The sequence below is a fragment of the Oryzias latipes genome, chromosome 3, assembly GCF_053564925.1.
Source record: "Oryzias latipes strain Hd-rR chromosome 3, Olatipes_Hd-rR_3.1".
Classification (NCBI taxonomy): domain Eukaryota; kingdom Metazoa; phylum Chordata; class Actinopteri; order Beloniformes; family Adrianichthyidae; genus Oryzias; species Oryzias latipes.
In genome coordinates, this window is record NC_136239.1 from 32,708,786 (window position 1) to 32,727,540 (window position 18,755).

An 18,755-nucleotide genomic window follows, 5' to 3' on the forward strand; every position below is an offset into this window, starting at 1 on the left:
AAGCATTAGCCGCAGCGTTTCCTTCCATTTTACGTTAATCTTTTGATTCTTTGTGAGTTTAAATCTATATTGTTTTAGGCATTTTTTTGTTTTAGCTTGTTAGATATGTCTTTCATTTGAAGCACCGTGTGTTCTACAGCATGTTGACAAAAGATGCTCTACAAATACAATGATTAATTGATTGATTGATTGATTGATTGATTGATTGATTGATTGATTGATTGATTGGCTAAAGTTCAACAAGTATTTGTTTAGTCACGTCTTTGTTTTGACTTTTCTACGTGGTTTTTTAAATGCTCTCCACAAATTTTATATAACTATAGTCAATCTTATAATACATATAAGATATATATATATATATATATATATATATATATATATATATATATATATATATATATATATATATATATATAATATAAAAAAAAAAAAAATCATTCATACAGAAGACCTCCAAAGCCCAAACAGGTAGGAAGGTCACTTCCCAGAACACCTGATTTAAAAACGAACAGAGGTTGTTTCGTTCAACTAGGAAACACAAAACCACCTACAGGAACCCTTTTTTTATGAATCCACACTGCAGCGTGTGGTTGTCGTGTAGAGTTGGAATATATATATATATTTTTTTTACTTTACATGTGAATCAAATTGACATGTAAAGTAGTATCTGAGGGGAAAAAAAGGTCAATATGTGTGTGTGTGTATATATATATATATATATATATATATATATATATATATATATATATATATATATATAAATAATATTGATTGTATGAATATAAGATAAGTGGATCGAGTGAGTGTGATGTCCCCCATAACAAACTTTTTGCTCCAAACAAATGAAGTCAATCCAGTTGCCCTTTTTTTACGATACGTACGCCGCCATGGTGGACTCAGACGATGTCTGTAAGCAGTGATTGGTCCAAGTCAGTCTGAGTCAAAGTTTCTATGGTAACCACTTTTGCCAAACAGAAGGGGTATTGGAAATCCATACCCCTTCCACTGGAAGTGGCCTTGGGAGAATCTGTCAATCAAGTGCTTCATTTGCAATGCGCCAAAATGCCCGCTGCTCAGTACTACTCTGTGATCCAACTCTGGTTTCACCACGGCTGGGAAGCACATCCTTTGTTTAGAGTGATCGTTCTTATTGATTAGTTAATATTATGTTTGAAGACATAACTTCCTGCGACCACAACTTGTTTGTTTAGGAAAAACCATTTTTAGTGTGCAGGATTCAGGGCCTTCACACATCCAATCCAGGCTTGACCAAAAACGTCCATCTTTAGCTGCAAGCAAGTTAAAGGGTTTGAAGGATAAACCTGCTCTCACTGTGTTTCAAAATGTAATCAAATAAGTAAAAAAGGTATTTTTTTGTGACCTCTGGAGAAAATGTGAAGATCCGGGAAATGTCTCATTCATTTGAGTTTAGACAGAGCCTAATATTTTGGAGGGACAGAGCATGATACCTCAAATTTACCTTAAAACAAAACTTTTTTTAGAGTTTCAGTTTGGACCTATCTGCTTCTTCTCTGCACTAAACAGATTGAATTACAGTTTTCTAAGAAGCTGTAAAAGCTTTGTGTTCCATGTCTAATTCAATTCCACAGCAGCTTTTGCCAGGGGCAATGATTTCTATTAGATATGGCTGATCAGTTCATCCCATTAAAGTCAATGAATGTTCTCTTTACTCTCCACTGCTTGTTTTATAAAGCCCTAATAGGGCTGCTTTTGGGTGTTTTGTTTTTTTGAGATTGAATAACTGCAGTGAGGGCTAAGCAAATGACTGGATAACAAGAAAGGACAATATGTTATTACTGTTTTTTTCTCTTGAATTTGTCTTATCCTTTTACATTGTTCCATGTTGTGTTTTTGCAGCAGAGGAAAAACTATGTTTTTTTTTGGCTGATGTGCTTTAATGGCAGTTGTCAAGTCTATATTTAGGCTATATTTTGGACAAGATTTGAGTTATGTTTCTAAACTTCCTTCAACAAGTGAACTTCTTCACATTGTAAGACATAAATGATCTACACAGGAAAATTAATTGATATTCCAGCTGATGTACTGTGAATCTACAAACTGTATCTTGGCGCAGAATATTGAGCATATTGAAGCTTTGCTTAGGGTAGTATGATATCATCCTTTTCTTTTACACTGATCTCTTTGGATCCCTCCATCTGAGCGTTAGCGGTTCTTGAGGCCTTGTGTTTGGCTCCAAAAATTTGAGATCTCCTTCTCTGACCTTTACTGTGAGAATTTAATGAAAGATGACACAACCTCTCAGCAGCTACATTATGATTTAACCCGAGCCTTTTCTGGGGTCACGGCGCAGATTCGGTTACCTTCGGTCTTTTTGTCTGTTTGTACGAATCTGTACAATAGTGGATTTTAGCTCTGGAGTGTTCTCGTTGTAACTTCATTAAAGGAAGAAGAACATTTGGAAGGACACTTGGCTCACTTCTGGGGTGATGCGGCTGGCCTAGTTTTAGTGCCAATTTAGACCTGGTAGTTTTTCTTTAAGATTCTGGCTGCTTTTACTAACTGAGGCAGATACTAAAAGCTGTAAAACTAGGTCTCTTCAGAAAAAATATAATCGATTTAGTAACTATTTAAATAGGTCTGATAATGACATTTTCCCATGACATATATTTCACCATTCTGTATTCCAAAAACTACATTCCTAGTGTTGCCTTGTTCTTACTTTATTGGACAGAAGTTGCTGATGAAGTCAGTGTAGAAATAATTCACCAGATTCCCCACAGTTGCCAACAAACTGAAAAAAGTAGATGCTTGTTTCACAAGACATGTTTTTCTTTAGGTTTTTCTTCATAAAAGCAATAATAAAACACAAGTAAAAGGCTGTAAATGCAACAACAAGTATTTTTCTGCTTCAAATACCACAATTCTAATCCTAATTTAGCACCACTGAAATGCAACAGTTAAATTGACCATCAAGTGTTCCCCCCATATTTCCACCTAGTCTTTGATGTAATGTATTGGGGGGGGGCTCAAAACACTGAATTGCTGGAATCACTCATTTATTACCTGCCAAGAATGAGAGTTATCAAAATTGTTAGGAAATTTGGGGAGAAAAAAAATAAAGTTGTTGCAAAGTTTTCCATCCACACCAGCACTGGAATGACTTTAACTGAAAAAAGCTTCAAGCAGTCATTGATTCAATCATTATTTTGCCATTCCTAGGATTTAGTGTGGTAATCAGGTCATAGTATTAGCACTGAGTTGAGTTTGTTTTGTGGTACACCTCATTAAATCACACTGATTTTAATCTCCTGAGAACTTTAGGATCATTAAGCTTCTCTTGCTGGTCATTTTTCCATCTGCAAAGATGTGAGTGTCTCAACAGTGGTGGATCTGTTTCTATACATGCTGAGAGCATGTATAGCAACAGAATGTCAGGGAATGTCAGTTGGATGGTGACAGAGACATTTTTCTCTACTGTATACAGCTCCTGAGGGAACTGTGGGTATAAGTTTCAGGGAAGTATTATGAGCTCATTTGGAACAGAAAAACCATATGAAAAGGCAGCCAACATGAATTCTTGCCTTGATGTTAAGTCTTTTTGGAAAACAAATCAGAGAATTTAATCTAATCCCTTTACTTATGATTGATCCTTTTTTCACAAAACAGCAAGGAGTGTATTAAAGCTAAGCATAAACATGAACAATTTAGGAAGCAAAAAAAAGATCAGTATGAAAATCCCTGAAATATTGCAAGAGCACATGACAAAAAGTATAAATTCTATCATAGTTCTTCTTTCATACGTGTTTGACGGCCGCTTCATGCATGCTGTTCAGGAAGCTGAGATCAGGAAGTGGAGGATTCAGGGAACCTAAACAGTATGTACATTGAAAACTGTCTAAAACAGCATCAGCATGGATATGTGGATGGGAGAGCTGACCATGGTCCATGCACTGAAAGTTTCAGTCCAAAACATGAAAATGTCCATGTTTAGATGCTAGGATGTGTTTCCCACAATAGATACAGTCTAATCTATAGAATGTGATCCAAATTTGCAACCTTTAGGCACACAACAAAACCCCATTTTTATACATGAGGAGAAATAGATAAATTTTTCACTTCTTGCTTTCTCATTTTTTAAATGAAATTGCCCTTTGTTTTGAGTTTTCAAGATTGTAATTACCTCATATGAAAAATGATGGTAACGCTTTAACAAACAATTTATAAAACATGAACAAGCTTTACTAATGTGTTAATAAGTCATTCCTCAGCATTGGTGGATGTCTACAAAGGCCTGTTTAAGTAATAATACAACGTCAGGATGACCCCCAAATATTACACAAGAAAGCATGTTACCATTTACCCGTTAAAAAAAAAAAAAACAGAGACAGGAGAAACAGCCAAACCAATTATGCAAGAAAACAAATGTGGGCAGCAGCAGATACCACTGTTGAATGACCTATGTTTCATTGGTCTCAAACTTTGCCCTCTCCAGGACCCTCGCTGTTCCAATCAACTGTCACATGGGAAATGAGAAACAATCTTTTTCCAGAAAGAATGACGGAAGAGAGAAAATCAACAAGATGTCAGTTGGTGGGGTGAGGAAACCCAACAATGAGATTTGGAGGAACTCCCTGAAGAGCTGAAGGAGACCGGCTGCCAGGCTCAATCCTGCAGAAAATTAAGGGTGGTGCAACACGTGTGTGTGTGTGTGTATGTTGTGACGATGGTTGTGTGAGTACTGAAAGCACAACACAGATGTGTACAACTTCACACCAAGCTAGACTCTGAGAAATGAACATCACGAGCCATAAATTCATTATCTGAACACTGCAGCTGGACTTTGTATAAAAGGATTGGACTCCTTTTAAACGCATGCTGCCAAAACCTGAGATTTACTCAGTAAAAAGAAAGGAAATGCATGAAAAGTGACAGTAAATCAGTGTGTGAAACCTCTCTGGTTATCACTTCTTATATGGCTTTGAGGAGCTTTTAAGTCTACAGCCTTAAGAATTTACGAGGTGTCAGGATGAATACCTCTTCTTTTACTTTTGATCGGAAATTCTGCCCAGCAAATTACTGCTCTCCTCAAATCTCTGAGTTGATGATTGTGCATTTTCTGTTGACCTTTTGACACCCTACGTCCATGTTCATCAGGCAGGGCGAAGTAGGGCCAAAAGAGCATCCAGACACACCCAGTTATCCTGTTGATACAACTAAAAAAAATAATTCAACGGTGTCTTAAGGCTGAAATAACCTTTATTTCATCATCTTGTGTGATTTTCTTTAAACATCCTCTCACTAATGATGCCAAAGTACAAAATATTTAATATTTAGTCTTGGAAACATAAACAAAAAATGTTCTAAAAAATACTTTGCAGTTGGGGAAAAAAAAGTTGGGAAAATATAGGATGTATGTAAGTTATTTTTCCAATATTGAGTTTGTAAAGTGTCAAATAAACTTGTTGGCAAGCTACTTAGTGGTGTATATTAAGACAAGTTATCATTTTTGCTTAGAACACAGAGTTTTTGGCAGAAATCAGCACACAGTTGTGCTGCTTCAGGTTTACGATGAGGCCTGTTGCGTTTGACCTTTTCCTTCAGCTGCACAGAGAGCCTCTCATCCCTATGAAGTCTGTGTCCAGCTTGTGTTCCCAAACAGGGGTTTCTCATTCACTCAGGTCCTGAGGAAACCAAATCAAATTACTAACACATATCCCCCACAATCTACTGCGACAGGATTACCCTGCAGGCAGGGCTGAAATGGATACAGCAATATACGACCAGAGGAAAGCAGGAGAAAGAGGAGAGCGGCACTGCGGCGAGAGGAGTCAAACTGTTGTAAGCAAGGCAACGATGTGATTTAATTGATTTGATGCCATCTCATCAATTTTGATCAAAATGAAATGAGCCTCTGTAAGACTGAAAAGGTTAGAACAAATTGAACGTGGATATCACAGCTGGTAATCACAGTTAGTCTAACAAGGGGCTTTTAATGAGGACATCCTTTTCCCATCCTTCATTTCTGCCGCCTTTGAGCACATACCACTGACTGCAATTTCTAAGTGTTGCAGTGGAGACATCAGTGATCTATGATGTGTGTAAAGCCGTTTATGTTTGCTCATAAAATAGCCCTTTGTCCACTTCAGATATGCAAGAATCAGCAATGAAGCAAGAATGTACTGTTTGTCACTCCTAAACTGACAGAAACCTTCCTATGAAGGAAAGTGTTCATTTCTGTAAACAAAAATAAATATTCTCTGTGTGAATCAATGAAAACCATTTATTTTATTTTTGCATATGAACAAAACTACATGTTTCTTTGATGTTTCTACAAAAATGCATACATTAATCACTCCGCTTTAGTTGACTGAGTTGTTGCAAAGCGTGCATGCAGGGGTAACTTATTTAAATTCAGATTATTACCTTAAATTTGAACAAAAAGGACTTTAAATGAAATTTTAAAATAACTACATAAAGGTGGCAAAAAAAGTCATGACACAAAGAGCAGTCTAACACATGCACCACCACATTGCCATGTAACTGCTGGCACCTTGTGGCCATTTTGGAAATTATCTCCAGCTCCAGTTCCAGAACACTCCTTTCACTTGTTTCTCAATAATAAAAAAAGGTATAAAAAGTCATTACAAGTTTCCCAAGTGAAAAGAAAAACACACAAAGCAGTACAGAGTGTTGCATTCTTGATTTATTTTAAAAAGCAGACATTGCAGTATTAACAAGAAAAGAAAAAAAGGCCAGCTAATTGCCATACACCCTGCTAAATAAATAACAATGCCGCTTGTTAATCTCAAAGTATATCTCACCGGGACATGCTCCTGTAGAGAAGCACTGTTGCCTTTTTGCTCACAAATTGCCCTATTTTCAATGGTTGATTTGCTTTAGTAAACCTAAAGCTGCAAAGAAGCAGCGATGCTGTCTCAGCAACAACAACCTTTTGTAGAAATGCAAATGGATACACATGCAAAGCAAACTTGTGGCTAATTATACAGCCGTTTTTACAAGGCCTGTGTCCCTAAGCGCAAAAAAAAAGTGTAATGCGCAGCATCTATGCTTGTTTTAAACATTTCTCCAACACAGTGTGTCTGTGGGTCGCTGCTCTGGAGACATCTTGCTGAACACTAATTGCAAAACAGAAGCACAGAGATTGTTTTTATGTAAAAATGTGTTGGTTTGGCAATTTCTTAAAAAAAATGGATATATAAAAGTAAACAAGGATGTGGTCATTTCAGTCAAGTAGATGAGTCCACAAAGTCACAAAAACAGCATTGTTAAACTCAAGTCAAGAGTCTGAAGCTAATATTTGTACTATTTAAACTCTCATTAAAAATGATTACTTTTTTCTATGAAGATTACATTCTAAAATTATTTAAGTTCAGCGTTTCCCTTGACTCTGCTCATCATCAACCTTTGCAGAGGGAAAGACCCACTCCTTTGAAAAGTGTGTGTTTAATGTGTTCTTGTGGCATTTTTCTGATGATGGAGGACATGTTTAAAGAAAATAAGTCTGCGCCAATGGTACTGCTCACACCCCAGAGGTGAATTTCTAATGACCTACTCCTGCTCTACAGAAACTGTCCTAAAAAACTGCATAATCATACTTAAAAGACCACTAGGAACGCTTTAAAAATCACTAAAAATGTGACTGGAGTGGGTCTTTAAGCGGGATAGGATAGAAAACATGCAGGACAGTGTGTCCTGAGGACTTGGGTTGGGGAAAAAAACTATGCAAGGGGTAAGCTCTTATTTATCATACTTTCTAAGGCACTTAAACATAAATCAGAAGTTAAAAAAAATGTTTTTTTTCCATGTTTTCCTAAGAAAATGCCATGATTGTCTTCAGTTTCAGTCCTCCTTCTTGTCTGAGGTGCTGCTCTCTTCACTTGTTTCTTCTGAAGTTGTCTCACCAGTCCACTCAAAATCCCCTGGACCTGCCTCCTGGATCGCTTGGTACCTCTGAATCTCAAGGTAGGTGGTGAAAAGCTTGGCATACTCTGGATGAGTCCTGGCAAAGGCTTGAAACTCATCTAAGAAAGCACGGGTGAAGAAGCAGGGGGAAAAAAAACAGAAGTGGTGTCCTCATCTGATCCCAATATGCTGCACTTAACTTAAAAGGTTGCAGAATGCAGTGTGATGTTAACGAGCCATAAATGTAGAACCAACTTACTGAAGGTGATGAAACCAGAGCCATCTGCATCAATTTCCTCAAAGAGCATGTTCACGTTGAGATCTGACACACCCAGAGCCGAGCGCAGCAGAGAAGTGAACTCAACAAGCGTGATTTTCTCATCCTCGTCGGTGTCAAACAGCTACAAAAGAAGGGACAACGCCATTTTTAGGTTTCTTTGAAACGTTGGCAGGCTGAGGGGAAAAATTCAATTGTAAAGGATGGAGCGGGGGTGCGAGATATGATCCAACATCATAGATCAACATCTGATAAATTAGTTGAACAAAAATAACCCTTTAGTTCCACTCCGCCAGCATAAGTTGTTTGTCTGAATCCAACATCTGACCCGATGTCCAGCCAGCAGACACACTCTGTTAACGTGACATGAACCATGCCTTTGAACGCTGCTTATCTCCCTCCTGCAATAAGTATAAAGCTGGGACGTGAATCTCTTTTACATTTAGTAAAATCTTCACATTTTTTTATATATTAAATCTTCATATTATATATGTTAATGTCCACTTTTTTCCATCATTTTCTTAGTGTTGAACGACTGAAATCTGGCACAAATTGGAAGCACAATAGTGTTGAGTATGATGGATCCAGAGAGAAAGAACTTCATCCACTCTGTAATACACTTTGAAATAACAAGAAAAAAAATATTTCTAATAGGGCTGCACGATATGAGGAAAGCTTGCGATATGCGATATTAGTGATCAATATTGCGATAACGATAAATTTGCGGTACATAAACAAATAGAAAAATAAACAAAAACATCATTCCCATTTCATTGCAACAGTTTAAAAATTATACTCCAAATGACCCTCATCGACATGGGGGACAAACGTCAGGGTGGCTAACCCTGGTCCTCAAGAGCCTCAACCCTGTCTGTTTTCCAATTCTCCCTATACTGCTCGATAATGATAACCAAAATCAGGTGTGTTCAGTCAATCAGGATGTGAAATCACTTGAGTCAGCCAATCAACAGCAAGCTGGTTAAGGAGAGCTGGAAAACAGGCAGGGTTGAGGCTCTTCAGGACCAGGGTTAACATAATAGGCCTCCATCTGATTGGTCAACAATGGGAAGGCGTCCATCTGATTGGTCAAAGCATAAAGGGATTTATTTGATTCGTTAAATGCTTCAAGCTGCTAGAAGATTGTTTTAACACATTTCTGGTTTGCGATTTATTGCGATATTCGCCGTCTTTTGCGATATGCATATTGCAGAGCTGGATATTGCGATAACGATAAATTTGCGGTATATTGTGCAGGCCTAATTTCTAATGTAGGTTTAAGGTTAATAATATCGGTTTATTTTACCTTAAAAGCCATTCTTAGAAGATCTTCAGTGTTAGCTGGTCGACACAAAATGGTCACACCGATGACGTATTCCCTGAAATCAATGGTTCCATCTCCATCCTGGATGAGTCAAAGGGACAATACGTTATTTCCAAACATTTGTCTGAAATGCAGCTGATCTTTGAGCTACATTGTGAAATAGTTATTTTTCTACTAATCTTGTCACCAAATGTAAAAAAAATATTTGTTCTCACCCTGTCAAATAGTGCAAACAGCTCCTCCAAGGCTTGGGTAACAGGAAGCTTTAGGAATCTGGCAAACTCATCAAGAGTTATACGTCCTCCCTTACAAGACCTGGCCATAGATGCAAAGTTCTCCAGCTCCTTCTTCACATTGTCCCACTTTAGACTGGTTGAACGGGATAAAAGGACTTTTAATCGAATGTAATTCTTATGCCTGTAAGTGGTTAAAGTAGACCTTCTTACTTGAGTTTGCGACTGATTTTGGTGAACTCCACTAGGCCGGCCTCCATTGGGAGTGTGAGTTCACCAGCCGAGATCATCAGGCGACAGTCTTCATACGTGTGGTCGGTCACTGGAACTCTCAAAGCCCTGAGAGCACAACAGTTGCTTTGAGGTCAGCTGGAACACTTCAGAAAGTTGGCATTGAAGTATCTCTCATCAGCTCAGGAGAAACATGAAAGCTCTCCATTACTTCATCTGTTCCTTGCAGATAGTTATGCTTCCCTTTCTGCTCAGACTCTTATTTTAGTTGCTTCCTTGAAGGCCGCATGTGAAATGTTTTCTATAGAAGCTTTCAACGATGCAAAGTGCCTGCCACGGATCATAGTGAAGAACACTCACTGAGCCATGGTTTCCCTCACTCTGTTGGCATACAGAGCCGGGCTTTTCTTCTCCTCTTCTGTGGGGACGTGCGGCGGCAGGAACTGAAAAACAGAAACAAACGGTGAAGACGGCAGCAAATCAGTTTCAATGCTTCTGTACAGACAAAGACAGTTTTGTTATATTTAATTACTACAAATTAAGATCAATTTTCTGACTATAGTGTGTTTTAATCAGGTTTTTTTCTATTTTCGAAACAAACTAAAAGCTACATGCTGCAGTTCCTAAAATGACCACTAGAAGATGGATACAAACCGGAAAATTTTTCCATTAATTACCGTGGTAAAAAGTCAGATTTCTACCAAAAAGAATTGTATTGGTTTTTTGGTTTCAAGTATCCTTTTAACTTATATTCATCATCTATTTATTACAACTTGGAGTGGATCTACCGACAGACACAGCAGAGCTTTAACTCTTCTTTGTCTTCACTTATTGCTGTTTTCAAAAGTTTGGAGGAGTAAATACTGGTTATTGTGTACGTCCCATTTCAGGCTTATTTTTTTGTAGAGCAGAATCTAGATTATCTTCCCCCTATATATCTATGCAGATAGTTTTACCTCTATCTCTACAGTTGTGTAGAGTTGGCACAGAGTAAGAAGCAGCAAAGTCATCCTGCAGATTAAAAAAAAAACAGCAGAATTGTAAGTTTTCAATATACAAAAAACAATGCTAATAACATTTGTTTTGAATACCGTAGTTACACTACTCCGAGTAATGATTCTTCGAATCCTTGTGGAAAAATAATCGAAACACGTTTTTTTCAGTTACATAGACACGAGATAATTTTCTTTATTAAATGATGATTTTTTTTAACTAATATTATAGGGCCTACAGCTGCCTTTTGCAAGTATAATAATTCACACAAACCTTTATTTAAAAAGAAAAGATACTTAATTTGAGACTTACGAGCTGTAACCTTGCCAAGTCCATGTCACAGTGTCCTACAAGAGAGACAGATTGCAAAGCTTGAAGACATTAATAATAACTTGTATTTCAGTGAGAATTATGCAGGTACACAGTGGCGTCTGTTTCAAAGCTTTGTGTGTAATTGAAAGTACATTCAGGTGATGTTGCATTTTAGTCAGAAATTCTTACCATTTTATTGGGGTAGCGAATGAGCACAGGCTGCACAGGGACGCCTGGGATAAAAGCCCCTACATGTCAAATTAAATTCATACAAAGAAGATGCATGAAAATTAGAAAATGTAATAGACCAAAATTAAACAAAAACTAGATGTAAATAAAGCTTTTTCAAAATAGTTTTTTGAAAGGGATGTAAAAGTTTTCAAACCCACTAACAATATATGAATCTTGACTTGAATCTTGAGATTTAAGGGCATTTCAAAAAAATTCAAGCCCATTTTAGACTTTTCCCAACTTTTATTTAAGTATTTATGATATTAAAAATAAACATGCTATTAGGCTGTAAACAGTGGATATTGTGGTCGCTTGCAGATTGGCCAAAAAAGGAATCTTCTCCCCAGAACAGGACTGTTTTTCTTTAAGATTTCCAGCATTTTGTTTTTTACTTTGTTTTACTTTTAAAAGGACATGCAGTATTGCAGATTTATTGAAGACTACATTCTCCAACACTGTGTGTGTGTGTGTGTGCGCGCGTGTAGAGGGACCAAGCTATTCGTTTACTATCCCGAATATTGATTAAAAAAATGAATTTGACAAATTGTGTTACAAGTGGGAATGAGGACAGCAACCAGGCACAGTGAGGAGGAGGCAGGAGGTTCCAGGAAACAGAATCTTTAATAACTAAACTAAACCAAACAAAATACCAGTGCAGCAGGCAGGCAAACACGAAACTCAAAATACACAGAAACGGGGAGACCTAAGACTATGGAGCAACACAGGAGGAAGGGAAGGACAGGACTTAAATACATTCAGAACAGACGAAACACAGGTGCAAACAATGAGGGCAGATGGAGACCAAAAGTAGAACTCGAAACAAAAACATAACAGGAAGACTTTCAAAATAAAACAGGAAACTCAACAAGACAGAAACAAAAGACAACTAGAACACAAAAGCACAGAAACTAAAACCGTGACAAATTTACAATGTTAAGTAGAAGCTTCTGTGTTATTGCTGTTTTATCCTGATTGTTCCTGTGTCTCCATTAACTCATTTTTATTTCTCTTTCTGAAAAGGTCTTGCTTTTGCAAGGCCACAGTTAAAAAATACTTTTTTTTTCTTAATCGGTCTTGCCTGGATAAATAAAGGTTAAATGAAAAATGAATACGAAACATGAAATAAAACAGCTTCAGAGAATCAACCCAGAGGTATCAGCTTGGTATTTTACAGGGGTGCAGGTGCTGCTGAATTTTTGAGGGTATAGCTGGTGCTCTGCTGATTCAAAGCAGGTGTACCCGTATTTTTTACGACAATAAGACGCACTTAAAAGTCTTAAATTTTCTACAAACTGCGCCTAATGTGTGGTTGTGGGACATCGGCAGAGGAGTGGTAGAAGACGGCATGAGAACCAACTCAGTTTTTCTCCCGCAGCTTTTTTCCACAATGAGTGTGTATGTGTGTGTGCTGAGTTCCTGCATGCCGCGCTCCCCTGTTTGCAAAAGGAGGAGGCAGGCACTCAGCTAAGTGAGTGTGTGAGCACGCATTCAGTTTGTGTTACTAAGTTACGGAGAACAGTAAATAAAAAAAAAGGTTTTCCTCCAAAAAACAGAGACTGGTTCTATTATTAACCCTCTCTGGAGGCTCTGAGGGTCCGAATGGGGAAGTGAACCCCGAGGGAAGATCCGCTGTCGGCCCTGGAGAAGATCTCCCCCGCAGTCAGAAACGTCATCACAGGAAGGGTTCAACCCCAGCATGCATATTTTACCGGTATGTTGTGTTAACGTGCCCGCGCCTTAACACCCGGTGCACCTTTTATATGGGTCAAATACGGAAAAATGATCATTAACTGAGCCCGCCGTACAACCCGGTGCGCCCTATGGCCGTGAAAACACGGTACTAATTTTACTCATTGAACTGTTTTTATCACTACTCTTCATTTTCATTTTGCTGTTAGAGCAAAGAAACAGGGAACATTTGCTTTTTCCATTGCTGTTTATCTTGAATTAAGTGCTTAGCCCTGAATGATTTGCAAACATAATGTTTGACTTACCTTGCTTAAAAGTGATGAGACATGCCCGGTTTGTGCAAGTTCCCTCTGGAAATATCAAAACCTGGAGGAAAAATATGTTTGCTTATTTTTTAATCATGTGGTTTTTAATATTTTAAAATAAATAATATAGACTATGGTGTGTTGTGGAAAAATGTCAAGTGAACAGTATAATATTTATCTCTTTCTGTGACACTTTAAAAAAAAAAAGGGTGGTGAGAGTTTTCACTACTGACAGAAGAAACTGTGGCCAAACCAACATCCTGTGTTGCGGAACTTAGGGGCTTCTCAGTTTGAGCGGCGAGTTTTGTGACAAACCTGTGGCCAGCGGCCTTCTGACTTGGCTCTGGTTTCAATCTCGTGAATTGTGTTCTTTCTGGAGTTTGGATCCTTCCTGGACACTAACACTGGCTGCATACAACGCAGAAACCCTGCAGGGGAAGCAAGTGATCAGCAACACAGAGCAAAAGAAAAAAAATCCTACTTTTTTGGTCATTTTTCTCATACATGACCTCTACATGTGGATTGCCTTAAACAGTGAATTTATTTCAACCTAAACAAATGTGAAAAGTGTGTTTAGATATGATACAAAGAGAATGTCCAAGACAAAATGTGTCATTTAAACAGATATAAAGAATATTGATAATCGGGGTCTGTGTAAATGCAGAGCTAAACAGATCATTTTAAGTAGTTATTTGTACAACGGTTATCTTCAAAATGTTTAGTCAAATGTTTGTGAATCCACATGAAAATCAGGTTTATCTTTAATTAATGAAACCTCAAAGGGGCAAAAACTTTAGTTCTATGTAGTTCAGTTTGATTTAACAGCAACACAGAGAGGAAGTTTTTACAGCAAGTAAAGTTTCCTCAGATTTTAACCCTCCCACCCAAAAAAAAGAAAAAGATTTCCTGCCTCAAACCCCAGCGACACAAATAAAAAGGATCTTACTGCCAAAGATGGGTGTAGCAAGGTTCTCGACACGCGAGACGGTGGAGGGCAGGCCGGCGACTACGCACACAATCCCATCAAAAAAGGTTGAGTGGGGGGCCACGGCCAGGATAGGGGCCTCACTGCTGCTGACCTGTTTGCCCTTGATTATCACTCTGAAGCCCATGCAGAAGTAATAGGCCCTCCCCAAAGCAGGCATGACCCTTCGACACATTAGTCTGGAGTCAAAAAGGGAAAAAAAAAGAACTTAGTAAAGTTGCAGTTTCTTTTGAATGTCTCTTTGAATTTTTATTAAAATTGAGGAGTGTTTTTAATTAAATAAATGTTAGTAGTTTAGAAATAAAAAAGGGTTGCATCAATTGTCAGATGAATAAAAAAATGCTATTATATATCAGGGAAAAACCAGACAAAACAAGAATTAAACATGTAAAGAAAATGATTTAAAGTGATCATTAAAACACTGGTACCCCCTAATTTGAAAAATAAAGTATATTACGAACAGAAGCCACTTTATATATACCCTTTATATCTGTAGCGGGGTATTTGCATGTCATTTGTGAAACTGTAGCATGTTCCTGAGCCTGAGAGCTGAGAGAAGCTTTGTTCTGTTTCGGGTGAAGGCTGACAAGTTTGAATACTGAAACCGTCCGTTTTTACCATTTTCATTAACAACATAAGTATTTTTCTGTATTTTTAACCCTAAAACATGCAAGTACAAAGAACATAACAGATATTACACTACATTTGAGGTTATAAAAAAAAAAACGGGGTTGTATGTTTTAACGTGTCTAGAATGATGACTCGTGTTTTCACTTCCGCCTCATTTCCTGCTGACTCATTCCCTTTTAGTCGGTGGCTGATGGGGTAGATGTGATCTTTTGAACAACGACTACGGAAATCTTTGAAGTCACAGATTTTGTAGATATTTTTTGCATCAATTTGCAAAGCCAGTTGGTTTTGCAGTCTTTTTTTTGCTTCCTCTCATTTTCTGTTGTTCCTCTGTCAAAAAAGTGTTAGAGATGACACAACCGTGTTCTGCAGCTACTCTGTTCATGCAAATGAACTTGATGCTCTAATACAAAAAGGTTTGTAAAACAAGTTAGTGAGCATTTGTTCATTTGCTTGCAGTGTTGGTTTTTTTGTTTGCATTGACGGTTTATGCTAATGTCCAGTTGGAGTGTCAGCCAACTAATATCTTGTTTTAAGGAAAACTAGACTTTTTTTTTCTTGGTAAGATTACGTGTTTTCATAAGTAGAATTTTGAAAGGTACTCTTGCATTTCACAACTAAAATTAACTATTACAGGTACAACAAAAACAGCGAGCAGTATTGTAGCTTTCCAGCCATATAGTTTTGAGCCAGATGCCAGCTCAGACGAGGAAAACAAAGAATGGAGCAGGGACCTTGTGGCTTGCCGTAGTAGCTTTGACGTCACACCTACAAGCTTATTCAAGCTTAACAACATTTTTTCCCATCTGCCCCAATACACAATAAATTGAATGAAGAAATAATCAGAAATGCAATTTTAAGCTTAATTTTCTCTACATGTCCTCCATCGTGAGAAAAAAACGAGAAAATGTTAAGAACACCAAAAAAAAGGACAAGATTGGGTCTTTTAGTGTTTTGTCCAGTACCCCTAATGAGTTGTGGGATCCTCTCATCAAAAGGTTTGTATATGTGTGTGGGATGTGGCTTGTCTCCATAGTTACCGTCTCCAGCCTGTCATTGGCTCCACAGCTCCTTTCAGAGGATGCCTGAAGGTTATCATAAAGGAAATTGGCCAGGTCACCATCAGGACAAGGGAGATGAGGATGGCTCGAAGAGGGACCAGGAAGGTTCCTAAAAAGACACACTGCGTGGGAGGAGAGTGCGTGTGTGTGTGTGTGTGGGGGGGGGGGGGGGGGGCATACATACACCAGAGTTATAAGCACATGATCCCATCATAATCAACAGCCCCTCTTAGAAATAAACAGGATCTAGAATGCTCACAGAGGTGTCATTGTGTTTGAGCTGCAAGCCGATTGCTGCAGATTATATAGGCCCGGCTGCTATTTAACAGCGACTGTGATCTCACACATGTAACCTACAAGGCCCGCAGTCTGCCTCTACCCACCCAGCTCAAACAGCGCAGTACTCACTTTTAGGACAGCAGCTCTGGACAGTCTGGTGTCTTGGACAAACGGGTTGATGACTGCAGGCTGGAGCAGGGATTGCTGCCTCGGCAAAGCGGAGACTCGCTGCGGCGGCATCGCTGCTGGCTGACTGATCGCTCCTCACTCACCAGGAAGACTCGAACGCTTTCGGAGACGTGGTCATATGATGTTGTCATCTCACTTCCTCAGACAGACGGCTTGTTCGCTCCGTGAACCCGCAGTAGAAGCGAAGCACGCAACACAACGAACGGCGAGAGCGACCCGCACACGCTAAAAGCTCCGCCCCCACAGAGGCTTAGAAGTCCAGTCCATTATATTGTCTGTAAATATGTTTTTTGCCCCCCCCCCCCCCCCCCCCCCCGAAAAAAAAAAAAATCCTACAAAACATTTAAAAACATGACTGCACTTAAAAAGAAAAATAAACTCAACAGAATAAAATTCAACTGACATTTTTATGTACAATTAATTAAAATAATAATAAATGTAAAAAAAAAAGAATAAAAACATGACAAACCTTTTTTGTTTTTGTTTTTTTGGTCACAACTGAGCCACACGTGTAAGGTGCTGGTTTTCTGTCAGATATACTTTAACATTACAAGGAAATGTGACGTCACAAAAGATGTCAGGTGTTTTTGCAAGTTCCTATTAATGTCCAACAGGTGGAGCAATTTTACAACAAATTTTGATTTGGACATCCACGGATAGGAAATACTCTGTAACCCCATTTGGGAGGCAAATTAGACTTGTTTGTTTGGCCTATTCTTTTTTTTTTTTTTTTTTTCCAGAGTGCTTGCGACACAAAGTTTACATTGTATTTGTTTTTAAGGAAAATAAATATATTCTAAATGTTTAAAACCTTACACATTTCTTAAAAAAGTGTGAACATCTTTCTAAAGTATCAGTTACTGAGTTTTGTTTGCTGTGAATCTTATAGATGAGGTAAATGAGCATCGACATTCATTTTTGTCTGTTTTATGGTATTTTACATTTCATTAAGCTATCCACTTGAAGTCAAGTCAACTGGAGTAAAATACTTTAGGATTTTAAAAAAATGAACAAAAATCAATAGAAATTACAATAAAAGCATATAATAAAAATATTAACATAATTCTACTTTTCTACTCAATTTTTTTATTAAGTTTTGTCAAATGGAGAGTTATATATTTTTTTTCCATAACAGAAAAGGTTTGATGAACTTCATGAATTATTATTGTTATTAGTCAAGGTATTGATTTATATTGTTGTTTCATATGTTTGAAATAAACTAATACTGACCACTTTTAATCTCCCTGTCCTAATAAATAAATGCTCAAAAACTGTCTTTTATTTGAAGATTTTTTTTTGCAGATTTGTTACTGATGAACATCAACATGAAAACTAAAAAAATTAAAAAAAATAAAAGTTTGGAGCAACAAAAAACTATTGAGAGAAAACTATTGATCATGCAAAGGGAATCATTATCATCTTCGTTTCTTGTGCTTTATATTTTTATTTACTTTGTTTATTTTTATACATTATGTGGGTATTTTTTGTGTGTAAAGTGCATGACTGCAACCCTCTTTTTACCTGTTTTAACAAATGTTCCCTAAACCATCTTCACCTTGTCCAAAACTCTGCATCAAGGCTTGTAATAGGAACAAACACACACTACTCTGTTGTCTGCTTTACATTGGTTACCTGTCAAATTTCGAATTGATTTTTAAATTCTACTTTTAGTTTTTAGTCTTGCATGGTCAAGCTCCGATGTATATATCTGACCTTTTCACCGCATACCCTTCGGTCGATCCTTGAGGTCTTCCAACCAAAATCTGTTGAGGGAAACTTGCTTTAAGACTAGAGGAGATCTCTCACTTCAAGCCGTTGCTCCTCATCTGTGGAACTCCCTCGTTGCGTCAGATTGACTCCGTCGAGTGTTTGAAATCTTAGGTCAATATTTTTTTATTCAGGAGAGCTTTTAGTTGATTTTAGTCCTTGCTTTACTACATTTTACTGTTTTATTATTATTATTATTGTATTTTATGACCTCTCTATGTTTTGATTTAAATTTAAGCTCCTTTTGTAAGGCACTTTGTGATTCATTTTGGGAAAAGTGCTATATAAATAAAGATATTCCATTCTATTCTATTTTATGTAGATGTCCTGATTATTGTATCATACTT

The 18,755-nt window shown here is 37.6% G+C and overlaps 1 protein-coding gene across 1 annotated transcript; it reads right to left on the reverse strand.

Moving 5' to 3' along the window:
• Nucleotides 1-6,667: 6,667 nt before the first annotated feature.
• On the reverse strand, nucleotides 6,668-16,885 carry lpcat2 (lysophosphatidylcholine acyltransferase 2). The gene is made up of 14 exons (XM_023953637.2): nucleotides 16,582-16,885; nucleotides 16,153-16,295; nucleotides 14,444-14,661; nucleotides 13,813-13,925; nucleotides 13,498-13,558; nucleotides 11,462-11,520; nucleotides 11,273-11,307; nucleotides 10,924-10,978; nucleotides 10,328-10,410; nucleotides 9,950-10,075; nucleotides 9,719-9,872; nucleotides 9,486-9,584; nucleotides 8,165-8,306; nucleotides 6,668-8,024 (listed from the first exon to the last, which is right to left on the reverse strand). The coding sequence occupies exons 1-14, from the start codon at nucleotides 16,690-16,692 to the stop codon at nucleotides 7,843-7,845; spliced, it is 1,581 nt and encodes a 526-aa protein (XP_023809405.1). The 5' UTR covers nucleotides 16,693-16,885; the 3' UTR covers nucleotides 6,668-7,842.
• Between the last annotated feature and the right edge of the window lie 1,870 nt (nucleotides 16,886-18,755).

Bases quoted from the DNA above. Each gene is read 5' to 3' on its own strand.
- lpcat2 (XM_023953637.2), bottom strand. From the start codon at position 16,692: ATGCCGCCGCAGCGAGTCTCCGCTTTGCCGAGGCAGCAATCCCTGCTC. The intron at 14,662-16,152 runs GTAACTATGGAG...TTTTGACTCCAG, and splicing joins CCAATGACAGGCTGGAGACG to ACTAATGTGTCGAAGGGTCA. The intron at 8,025-8,164 runs GTAAGTTGGTTC...GTGCTTTCTTAG, and splicing joins CTCTGGTTTCATCACCTTCA to ATGAGTTTCAAGCCTTTGCC.